Consider the following 13,236-nt stretch of genomic DNA (forward strand, 5'->3'; position numbering starts at 1 on the left):
GTTTCAGCCTCCTAAAAATAAACCATTCTAAGAAAAAAAATATTAAAAACAAAATGGCAACTTTTGCCACTTATGGCCACAAAAGCCCCACTTATAGCCATCACTTTTCCCTATTTATGGCCACTAAGAAGTTAATCATTATCTTAAAAAAAACAATGTAACCGTTTATTGTATCATTTTTTTATTTATTAATTAATTATAAGTTTAATACAAAATCAAGTCATTATTTTTTTTAATAGGTATAACACATGATTTTTTTCTCGTGTATTTGTATTTGTATAATTTTTCCTTATTTGGAAAAACTATCTTCAATATCCTTCCGTCTTGAATAAATTGTGGATCTGGTAGTTTACTGACAATATCAGTTTTGTTGATGAAAGATATGTCAGTGTGTATAAGTTTAAAATTTAAATTACTTTCATCTATACTTCTCAAGCCTTAAATTTCGTATTCATTCTCGAGCAAGATATTAATGATTTTGCTAACATATTTGAAAGTAACAGTCCCTCTCTTGCTGATTGATTCAAATGCCGCCAAAATATAATCACCGGGACTAAACTCAACAGTATTGTCATTTTCAGTGTCACTATCATCTTTATCGATAATACCTTCATTTTCATCATCAATGTCGTCTATACTACTTCCGCTTTCCATCCATTCCACTTCTTCTTCTGAGCTAGACTCCACAATATTTTTCTTTTTTTTTTACTTTTAGTCTTTTTGTTTTGTTCGTCCTTTTTTAGTTCTCGTTCTCTTTTCCGTTGTTCTTTTAATTTTAGCTGTTCTAGTTTGGCTTGTTCTTTTAATTCAGGATAAAGCACCCATCTGTCAGATGTTATGACACTTGGAGTGTAGTCTTTTTTTCTGTTTCCAGATGTAGATGTTTGATTTGGCCATGGAACAATGTCATTAAATATGGATGCTAAATTTTTCTTGGGTATCTCAATGATATTTGATGTTGAGGGATGGACATCAATCTCACGATGAGGTGAATTGTTGGAGCCTATTGAATCTTCCACTACATTTGATGATGAATTTTCACCAAATTCTTCAGGGTGTGAAAGTGTTTGCTTCATGTGTTACGGGTGTTGAGGGTTGATTCGCGATTGATGACTTCAGGTGACGAACTTTGAAATATTATTGGAGTGTTTGCGGTGACATGAAAACCATTATCTTTGGATTCCTCAATCTTATTAGCTAATCGTAACCAGAAGTCATACAAGAATTTTTAGTTTTTGCATCTTTGAATTGTGCTAGAATCGATGGTTCTATGTGAGCTTCAATGAATCGAAGGTGATGTCTTACTTCTTCAGTATCAGTATTAGTTGATGTTAGAGTTTGTCTCTGAATAATTTTTGAATAATCTACATTATTTGCATCGAATGAATTTAAACCAGAAATCTTAAATCCCGAAATTATATTTTGTGTCATGTTGGGTTCATTTATCAAATCTGACAAAACCTTTGGAACATCAACTTTGGTAATTTCCTTTCCATGTTTATCAATACGCCATTTTCTAACAGTTTTTTGCCACATCAAAAACCAACTGCCACATCAAGAGGCTGTAAAATATGTGTGGAATTAGCATGAAGTGCGATGAGTATAAGCTGATTTTCTTTTCCTAAGATCGAGTCTGGTCCACGTGACGTGGACCGTCAATTGGGCACTTCCCAGATAGTTTATTGCGAAGAGTTGTTCGGGGTACTTGAAATACTTTGCTCGCTTGGTAATAGCATCCGGGGCTTGCTTGACCTTCGAGGGTGAATATAAAAATCTTTTTTTTTTAATTGGAGCCATACTTCTGAAAAGAAGTAGAATAAAATTACCTATAGGTACTACTTTAAGTTATGGCATACTACTCCTATAATCATTTGTCATTTACACATAATATGGCCATAACTAGTTTTATACAAATCCACTTATGGCCATGCCATGGCCATAAATAGGAAAACATAATATATCTTTCTCCGTTTATGGCCACGAAGATTATAAGCGTTGGAGGTTAATATTATTAGAATATTTTACTAAACATTGAAAATATAACATATAATCGTGCCATATGTCTATATATTGTTAAAAACAAATATCGGATGCATTAAATAAAATTAGATATGAAAAAGTATTTGCTTACCAAATTTCTTAACAAATCCACAGTTATGAAGTTTCACAGCAAAAGTCACAAGATTTTGTAGAACTATCAGCACCACCTAGTATGAAGTATTTAAAGTAAATATGTTTGTAGATTACTGTAATAGCATAAAGGAATCAATGTTACCTAAGTAGACCTTAATAATAGAAATAAATATATCAGGTGGCCATAACTGGTATAGTGGCCATAACCGGAGTCTCTACCCTACAAATAAATTATTACAATCACTGAATACATAGTTAGTGAAAAATTTATCACATTTATTAACTGAATTTATAATTTGCAATTATAAAAATAACAGTTATCCAAGAACATTCAAAACCCATCTCTTTAAATTAATGATGACATTTTCAAGTAGAATGACATTCTATTAAAGTTTACATATCCATACCAGTGTGAATTTTACTACACGTAAAATGCCGTGTAAAGACAGAAAAGGTAGGGATACACGTAAAATATTTGCGAATTATGTACCCATAGCCTTAATCAGCTACTCGTTCTAGACAAAACAAAGGAAGCTCACTCGGACCAGGAAGAATTGACTCTTCAACCGGTCGACAATTTGGTTTCAACTTGATTCTGCTCGCAAAGGCTGATCACACACACTCTACACTGATTACTAAACTTTTAAAACAAAACTGGACTGCCTTCCACCGATGTTAATTATACAGTCCCCTCTCGCCAAATTCTGACTCCCGTCTCTCTCAGCTTTCCCACTCAATCCAAAACACGCCTCTCCAAACCTTTCATACCCATTTCTTCTGAAACCAAATATTTTTTCACAGAACTTTACCAATTTGTCATATTTCAAAAGATATAATTAGTTCTTTTCTACTTTAACATCTAAAACTCATACAATGTGTATACCACATTAAAAACATTCCCGGAAAGGATCTTAAAACCGTCTTTGTTTTCGACCACGATGTCCACTTTCTAATCACCGCAATGTTTGTTCATGTCCCGTGCATCTCGTCGAATCACTTATTAGTCGTTTCACTTTTTCCCGAAACACTTGCTTAATAGCAAAATTAAATTCTAAACAATTTTGGTGATATACAGGGTGATGAAAAACTATGATTTCATGGTCGTTGATATAAATTTAATTTTTTCTGAATTTCTTTACAAAAAAAAAACAATTCTACAATATGTATATAGAGACCGACCGATTAATCGGCTTCGGCCAAAATGAAGCCGAAGGTGGAATAATAAAATGCTCTGTCAGTATACTATACTATATAAATAATCTCTAAACAATATGCTTCGGCGAGTGTTTGATTATTTGAATAATATTTACACCCTACTTTATACCCTAAACTAAAACGTTTTACAAACCTTCAGGTAGTAGGTAGGATATAAATTTTAACAAATGGCCAAGATCTTCATTTGAATATTTCTCACGTAGTAAAATTCTGAGACACTATAATAATTTTATTGTATTTGTTAAAACTCAAGATTACTGGTGTTTTGACTACCTAAATATTAATGGAAAAACATCGAATATCCCTACTATGAATGGTGGCAAGCTTCTTTTTATTACGTATAATATTAGGATGTTTGATTTCGAATATTAGTTACCAGATCCAGTAATCATAAATACTCACTTACTTTAAAGTTTTTTAATGTTATTTATTTTTATTATCGCTTCTATTACCAAATAATGTATAAATGTTTCGACTTTTTATCTTATAATTTCATATTTTTGTTTATCACTTATCAGTTAATAAAAAGATGCACATAATTTAAATTATTAACATATAATATCCCAGATAGCATGTAAACTTGTGGCAAGTTTGATTCTTCTTTGATTTTTCATTGCTGCGTCAAATATGACGAGGCAAGTTTGTGATAAGTTTGCTGCAATATTGTTATGACAAAGATGATTATTCAAGTTTGTAGCAACTTTGCTTCAAGCTTAGCTTTTCACAGCCCGCTTCGATTCGGTTTTCGTTCGGCGCCCCGACTGATGTCCCGCTCACGACAACGAAAGTGTTGCCACCCGTAGGGAAATTTCTGTGTTTGCGAGAATTTTCAACATACAATTGAAAAAGTTATCTCAAAAGGGAATTTTTGCTCCAGTCCAAATTGCACAATATTTTAAAAAATCAAAAGATTTGAAAATAATTCAAGATATTTTCGCACATTTTGTAAATAGGAACGAATTTTTTCATAAAAGTGAGAATTTTTAAGGTAAGTTGAGGGAAAAAGCTTACTCGATGGCTGGCAACACGGGAAAAAAATCTGCTACGCGTATGCGGTGACAGTTTGTTGTTGTGGTTATCCAGTTTTTTACAACTTAAATTTTCCGTACAATTCTCCGAGGCTATTACCTTAATTATTATTACTAAGCTGAAGCCTATTTTCTTCATTGTTAATAGACCAAACTGCATGCTTACTGCATTACAGATTAGTACCTACTCATTTTGCTCTGGCCAACTCTGGTGGCATTGAGGTAGAGGTAAGTCTTTTTATGTTTTTTTTTTGTAGCTTCTAACTGTACTCACATACTATTTAAAATAAATTATATATTATAAAATATGTAGATATAATAAATAAATTTTAGGTTTTATTGTAAAATTGTTACTTTAACATATTTTTACATCTTTTAATAACATAGATTAATTCTGTTCACACAGCAAGAGTTTTTAACAATTTCTATTTGTTTCAGAGCTGATAGACAAAACCAAGCATCGGAATCTGAAGCTAGGGTGTTTAATGTAAGTTCCAATGAATAATTTTATACAATAGATTGTATTTTGTCGAGTGATTAATAAATAGTTATATAAAATGGTATTGTACTTTTTATTCACATTGTTTTATTCAAATTGTGGCTAGTATCTCAAAACAAACCTTAAGCAAGTTTGTATCAAGTTTGAAAAAACAAACTTCATGCAACAAAACAAAAACAAACCTTCAGAAAGTTTGTTACATCAAGTTTGTATCAAGTTTGAAAAAACAAACTTCAAGCAAGTTTGTCACACACCAACTAGCAAGTTTGATTTAACCTTGCTGCAAGTTTGCAAAGTTGCCATGACAAACCTGCAGCAAGCTTTCATGTTTGATGTATCAAACTTGTTGCAAGTTTGAAACAAGTTTATATTGTTATCTGGGATATATTTTTAGCCACCTTCGGCCGAAGGTATCCTACAGACCGAGCAACGGCCAAAAAAATCGCATTCGGTCGGTCTCTATATGTACACCTTCTGATTTAAACATATTTTCAAAAAAAAAAACTAAATGAAGGAATAGAAAAGTCAAACAAAATCTTCGAGATCGGTAAGCGACGTACTCATAAACTTCCTTGAAAAGAATCTTCTTCTTTTTGTATAGACATGACTGTCTGTTTTTTTCAATGTGCCTCTAGTAAGTTGTCGTTCCATCGTTTTCGTGGTCTTCCCACTGATCGTCTTTGGGGAACCGTCTGTCGCTGTCCTTACTACTCTATTTCTTATCATTTGGCTTATGTGGTCCATTCTATTCTTCTGTTTCTTACCCAATTCTTAATGTTGTCCACCTTGCATCTCCGTCGTATATCTGTACTTCTAGCTCTGTCCCATAGAGTTTTTGTCCTCTGTGTCGGGTCGTGTTTCTGCCGCGTATGTCATTATTGGTCTGATGACTGTTTTTGTAAATTCTGCCTTTCATTTCTTTTCCGATATGTTTATTTCTCCATATTGTGTCATTCAGGCAACCTGCGACTCTGTTTGCTCTATTCACTTGATCTTCCACTTCTGTTTCGAGCCTTCCGTAGCTAGATAGTGTGATGCCTAGATAGTTAAACTTCATCACTTGTTCTATTATCTGACCCTTTAGCTCCAATTTATATCTTATTGGATTTGCTGTAGTCCTGTCGCCAGGGGGGGTACAACGGCCTCGTTAATTCAGATGGACTTACTCAAGTTTTTTTTATGTATTTTGACCCGTAGAACACGAATTTTTTGGGTAACAGTTGATCCGGATGTCGATAAGATTGTTATAGACCAAGAACTTGAGGAATCAAATAACAGCGATTTTTGGCAAAACAAAACAATATTTTGTATTTTTTGGGCCATTTTAAGTAAAAAATATTTCTACAAGTTTTTTCGTAGGATGCACAGTTTTCGAGATAAACGCGGTTGAACTTTAAAAAAATCGAAAAATTGCAATTTCTGAACCCGAATAACTTTTGATTAAAAAATAAAATAGCAAGTCTGCTTACCGCATTTGAAAGTTTAAGTCAAATTATATCGGTTTTGATTATTTGCATTGGTAAAAATTTATTTTTTTATTGTTTAACAAAGCTATAAACACGTAGGGTTTCCCGTGCTTTTACATGCGTTTTACCGCATGTAACGTAGAAATAGTCTTGATTGCACTAGTACCTATTCTACCTACTCGTTCGATTTTAAATGAGAAATCATAGAAACATCACTCACGCACTAGTTGTTTGTAGCTTTGTTTAACAATAACACAATAAATTTTTAGCAATGCAAATAATCAAAACCGACATAATTTGACTTGAACTTTCAAAGGCGCTAAGCAGAATTGCTATTTTATTTTTTAATCAAAAGTTATTCGGGTTTAAAAATTGCAGTTTTTCGATTTTTTGAAAGTTCAACCGCGTTTATCTCGAAAACTGTGCATCCTACTAAAAAACTTGTAGAAATATTTTTTGCTTAAAATGACCCAAAAAATACAAAATATTGTTTTGTTTTGCCAAAAATCGCTGTTATTTGATTCCTCAAGTTCTTGGTCTATAACAATCTTATCGACATCCGGATCAACTGTTACCCAAAAAATTCGTGTTCTACGGGTCAAAATACATAAAAAAAAACTTGGGTAAGTCCATCTGAATTAACGAGGCCGTTGTACCCCCCCTGGCGACAGGACTACTGTTATAACCATGCATTTTGTCTTTTTTTGGGAAAACTAACATTTTAAATTTTTTGGCGGTTATGTTAAATTGGTGCAGCATACGTTTTAAATCGTCTTCACTTTGACAGTAGTATTGCATCGTTTGCATAGCAGATTATTTTAAGTTGTTTTTCTCCCATTTGGCCATTTGGTATCCTTTTTTAGTATCTTATTTGGTATCTTATTTTTATTGTGTTTATTATATCGCATTCTTCGCCCATTTCTCGCAATACTTCCGTGTTAGTTTTCTTCTGTGTCCATGCTATTCTAAGCATCCTTCTATAACACCACATTTCAAATGACAGGAGTAAGGCAGGGTTGCATTTTGTCACCACTAATATTTAACATCTATTCTGAGTTCGTTTTCAATAAAGCAGTGGATAATGTTCAATGTGGTATCAAAATGAATGTCGGTAATATTAACAATTTAAGATACGCGTCTGGCACGGTGTTAATTGTTAATTGCAAGTAATTATGAAAAACTTCAATATCTGATTAATAGGATTACCACAACGTGTGATGAATATAGACTCAAGCTAAACACCGCAAAGACAATATATAGGCGATGGTTGTCAATAAAACGCCAATACAATTGAAAGTGGTAATAGCTTATGGTGAACAACTGGAGAGAACAAAATCCTACCTTGGTTGTGATCTAAATGAGAACTGGGACATAGCAAAGAAATTAGAATACGTATAGAGAAGACCAGAGCTGCATTCTTTAAGATAAAGAAACTCTTATGTGGAATAGCTATTTGTATAACAAGGGAGGAAAGTGCTACGCTACGCGTCGGGCAGTAAACTTCGTTCTCGGGAGGAAAAGGCACTTTAGTCCCACGTTATACATATGATTTTTCCACCTTCCTCAAATACCAAGTCATTTTTCATTTCTAAATAATTTATTTATGTACCTAACTAACAAAATGTATTAGATTATTTCATTCATAGGAGATTCTGACCAATATAAAGCTACAGAAATAAAAATTAAGGTGATTATTTCATTCATAGGAGATTCTGACCAATAGAAATTAAATTAAATTAAATTAACCTACAGAAATGTGAATTAAATCGATAATTTTTGATAATCTCCCGTCGTTAAGTATATTACGTCAGATGCCCTTCGTTGCTACGAAAAAATACATTCAGTGACATTAATGACAATTAATGTTTTAAAAATTATAAAAGTGATGACTTTCAATCGTCAAATATTTATAAAAACTGTGTGTTTAATGGTACTTACATAAATAAATTACAATAAAATTTTGGTTTTGAACAGTTTTATTCATGAAATAATCGCAACAAATTGCACTCGACCTCTGAAATTAATATAGAATTTTTGCTCTCGTGACACTTTGACATAATTTCACTCGCCTTCGGCTCGTGAAATTAAAACTGTCAAAGTGTCACTCGAGAAAAATTCAATAATTTCAGAGCTCTTGTGCAATTACTTTAACTTCCAATCGTATAGTAAGATATTTGATCACATTTAATTTTGTCCAATCAGATTAAAATTATACTGAGAATTATCTACTGTAGAAAATTACCGATATAATTTTTTTAAGTAGATTGTTTCTGTTTAATGGCATAATGGCAACCAGTTTCCTAGTTTTGACAACTGTCACATTTAAGAAAATATCCATAATATATACGTATTAAAAAATAATCTTACGAATATCACACGACAGTAAGAATAAATAAGAAAATAATGAGAAAAAATACCAGAGAAGGTTCCCATTGTTTTCAGTCTGGTGGGATGTAGAATAACATTATGTTGTTTTATATTTTTTATATGCCATTGGATTGAAAACTTAGTCTTTTGCTAGCAGTTGCCGCTAGGGCATCTATGCTATTTGTTGCCTTTCGTTTACTCTGATTGGAGTACGAAAGGAACCATTCTCGTTGGAACTTTACCGCGCTGAGCAGATGGGACGTGAATTATAAATTGTAAAATTCCCTCATCTTCCTTAGTCTCAGCATCCGTTATGGCTTGCAAATTGTAGAAGCCTCGGAGGTGTAATCAGAGAAGGTTCCCATTGTTTTCAGTCTGGTAGAATGTAGAAATAACATTATGTTGTTTTATATTTTTTATATGCCATTAGATTGAAAACTTGAAAACTGGATCAGAGAGAGCAGCATATGTGCCTCCTGATGAGAGACTAATAAGTTTCGAAACCGGTAGAGGTGCTTGCTGCACTCTCTGATTGGACTAGAATATCATGCGGCTGTATTTTCGTTTTGCAACGAAATTGAAAATGGTTATTCATTTTTGAAGAAAATAAAGCTTCATTTTTACTCAAATTTGTTGTCATTGGGCAATAGCCACTCGAGCCCTACGGGCTCTCGTGTCTATTGCCACACAACAAATTTTCGAAAAACTGTCGCAATATTTTCAATTTATTCTTACCCTCTTGTGATATTATACCCGATAATTTTTGATAATATTCCGTCGTCAAGTACATTAGGTCAGATGCCCGTCGTTGCTACGAAAAATTATTTTACTCACAATCGGTTAGTAATTTATGGATTTCTAACCTTTGAAGTAGTCAGGAAGCGACTTATTACTTACTTTACTTTCCCAGCTAGCCGGGAAAGTACTTTCCCGGCTAGCATCTGTCACTTTTCTACCTACAAATGTCAATGTCATTTTTGATTAAAAGATGGTTTAGAAAGAATAGAATCCACTCAACATTTATTTAATTAAGAAACAACAACAACAATAACAAAAAGAAAACTATTTGGAATTATAAATATTAATAGTTACATTGGAATTATGATTACTATTAACGGTTAAAGTAAGACCGTGTTGCTCTGCTCAAAATTATGAGTTTCAGAAATAGATGATGACGCCGACGTTTCTGGATTTTCTACATGAGACAACATTAGCAATTTTTATTTGTCCATGTAATGAATTCTCCACATATCTCTCTGCTACGGTGTTGGATTTCCAACCCCCCAACTTTTTCAACTGTAGGATGTCTCCACCTGTATTTGCTAATAATGTTGCTGAAGTACGTCTAAAACAATGTCTTGTAAACCTGTTAACATTTTCTAACTTTAAATAAGTTGCTATTTTTTTGGGAAAACTTCCTATAGCATTATGCCCAAAAGGCTGTCGTGTAATTTTACCAAATCTTATTTGTAAAAAAAATCTATCAGAGTCAATGTTATTACGAAGGTCACAGTATTGCTTTATTCTTTTTATTCATTCCGATTTTGTAATTACAAATGTACGGGAAGAGTAGGTTTTTGTGACAGGAATCACTATTATAATTCGTTTTTCTAAAATATCCAGGTCAATTATTTTCATTTTTAAAAGTTCATCGCACCTACAGGCTCCGGAAATGCCAATAATTAAAGCAACCTAAAAAAATTTAATATAACATATATTTAATATGCACTAAATAAATTAAAATTACCTTTTGAGGAAGATATTCTATCGGGACATTGTTTAAAAATGTATCGATGTCTGCTTCAGAAAAAACACTTGACTTTTTAGCTTAATATCCCACATTCTGCCTTTTCAAAAATGCCCGCAATTTTGCGTATTTACTAGTATCAACATTATGCCTAAAGTTTAATACTGCTCGCAACATCAAATATCTTGACCATAATGTGGAGGCTTATTACTTTGTTTGCTTATTTCACAAAAATATGCAAGAAGTACCGTCTCAGAGGTATGCTGCACACCTTTAGCCACGCACCATTTACTGTATAGTTCATAGGTGTTTTCATACCTCTCCCTGCTTTTTTCAGGAATTATTCCTTCAGTAGCTCTCTCTGCAGCTACCCGCAGTTCTGGTGGCGTACATTCAAATTCACTATCAGACATTTTTGTAAAATAAACACAATTTGATTATATGTACAATTAATGGCGTCGTGTATCGCCTAAATGTCAGATTCAACAAACTTGTTTTGTTACCTAGCAACGATCTCACAGGTTACTTAAAATAATTCATCTTATCACATAATGAAAATGAATACAGATATTTGAAACGAAATTATTATTGGTAGATTGTGAGTATTAGAAATCCATAAACTACTAACCGATTGTGAGTAAAATAGTATACAAACCTCGCGGGAACTCATTCTAGCCTCGCGTCTGTAGTTTCCTCGGTGCTTCGCACCTCGGTGAACTACCTTGCCGCTCGGCTGAAATAGAGTACTTTCCCGCTAGGTATGTAATATACTATTAAAGTATTCTTCTTTTTAAATAATTTATTCTTTATTTAAAACTTTAACAACTATGTGTGCCCGGTACTATAAAACTATTTGACATATCCTTCTGATACTTAGCATAAAGTGTAAGTACTGTACACCCTACTAAATTATGTTAAATAATGGTTTCTGGTTAAAATCAGAGGCGTACGACAGGAGAAAGTGAATGGTTGACCCTTCCCAAATTCTACGCCACTGATGAAACTGCTATTTTAGCATAATTTCTAGATTCTCCAATACTTTCTATGCAAATAATACACTCTTCAGTCGTAACGATAAAGTCATTAGTTTTCGAGATATTTGAAGTTAAAAATGAAAAGCACACTTATTTTGATTAATGTATTATGCTCCTTCGTTTTTAGCTTCAAATATCTCGAAAACTAACGGCTTTATAGTTACGAATGAAGAGCATGTTATTTACATAGAAAGTATTGGAGAATCAAAAAATTGTACTAAAATAGAAATTCCGCCAGTGGCGTAGAATTTGGGAAGGGTCAACCATTCACGTTCCCCCGTCGTACGCCTCTGGTAGTAGCCAGAAACGTTTGTTTAACATAGTTTAGTAGGGTGTACAGTACCAGCATCACTTACCAACTTTCGTGTTGTTTTCCCATGCCTGTCAAGAAATATTCAAAAATAAATAAAATAAAATAAAAGTTTAATTTTGACACCCTCTGTATTTCGGTTATTATCAACTTTCGCACTAAGATAAGTTAGCTGCTTAAATCGACCTATTTTAACCTCAGGAATCTAAGGTTAAGCTATGGCCCATTCTTTACCAAACACCCTGTATAATATATATTTTGGTCATGTTGCTCTGTGGCCACCCAGAGCAAAGAATACTTATCTACCACTTTGCCCAGAGAGATATATATACAGTCGAACCCGCTTAATAGAATACCTGTTATAGGAATATCCCGCTTTAAGGAATAGAAATTTGAGGTCACGAAACGTTTCTACTGGCCACCAATCATCGGTTATTAGAATATTCCGGTTATAAGAATACTTTTGCTTGGCACGAAGGCTATTCTAATAAGCGGGTTCGACGTATATTTTATTTAGTAATACCAGACAAGGTAGATGGAAGAAAAGGGCCAGGTCGAAGAAGAACGTCACGGCTTAGAAACCTGAGAGCATGGTTTAAAAGATCCTCTGTATCGCTTTTCCAAGCTGCCGTCAACAAAATTACTATAGCCAATTTGAAGGCCAACTCTCGATAATCGAGCATGGCAGTGGCGTACCTAGAATTTTCCTTTGGGGGGGGGCAGGGGGTTTCGCTTTCGGATCGAAATTTTTTTTGCATTTTCCGAATATTCTTTATATTTTTTTTTATATGCCCTGTGATTGGTTTTAACCGCCCCCAAAATTCTCCCCTGCGTGCATCACTGGGGCACGGCACATGAAAAAGAAGAAGTATACTATAAATTTATTAATACAATAACAATAATAAACTAGTTTTTTTTAATTCGAAATCATACTGGTCTTCGTTAATAAAATTTTTGTAGATATTTCCCCCATCAATCCATTAATTCGGTGTCTTAGCGCTTTACCTTGACACTGCCAGGTGAAACGACACCGTTCTATCCTACCACGCACCATCTAATGGTACCTGCGGTCTGCGGTACTACAAGACACGGCGAACAATCACCCAAACTATATCTTAAAGTTATTCAACCTTGGCGTGAGTAGAAACTACAAAGACTTTAGAAAGTTGTTGGTTGTTGTCTTCATGCGAACATTTAACAAATGTAACACATATTGAACCAAGAACGACCAAAAAAATTAGTTATCAAAAATGAAAATATCTGTTTTACGATGAGGACTGTGACAGTGCTTGTGTCTTTGTGCATATGTGGGTTTCAAGGTAAGCATTTATCCTTTTTTTTATCTTGTATATATGTCAATAGTACCCACTGCTATTTGGCTCTATATAAACATACCTATTTATTGAAAATTGGTACAAAAATTATTATTAATTTGCT

General features: G+C 33.5%; 1 protein-coding gene across 1 annotated transcript in view; it reads left to right on the forward strand.

Moving 5' to 3' along the window:
- Positions 1-12,821: 12,821 nt before the first annotated feature.
- The window catches only part of LOC114331197 (protein Skeletor, isoforms B/C), a 30,647-nt gene continuing 30,232 nt past the window's right edge, over positions 12,822-13,236 (forward strand). Inside the window, exon 1 of the mRNA XM_050661642.1 lies at positions 12,822-13,118. Coding sequence (XP_050517599.1) covers positions 13,070-13,118 — 49 coding nt within the window. The 5' untranslated portion in view covers positions 12,822-13,069. The remainder of the gene's footprint in view (positions 13,119-13,236) is intronic.

This window comes from Diabrotica virgifera, chromosome 9 (assembly GCF_917563875.1).
Source record: "Diabrotica virgifera virgifera chromosome 9, PGI_DIABVI_V3a".
In the NCBI taxonomy this organism is placed as follows: Eukaryota; Metazoa; Arthropoda; class Insecta; order Coleoptera; family Chrysomelidae; genus Diabrotica; species Diabrotica virgifera.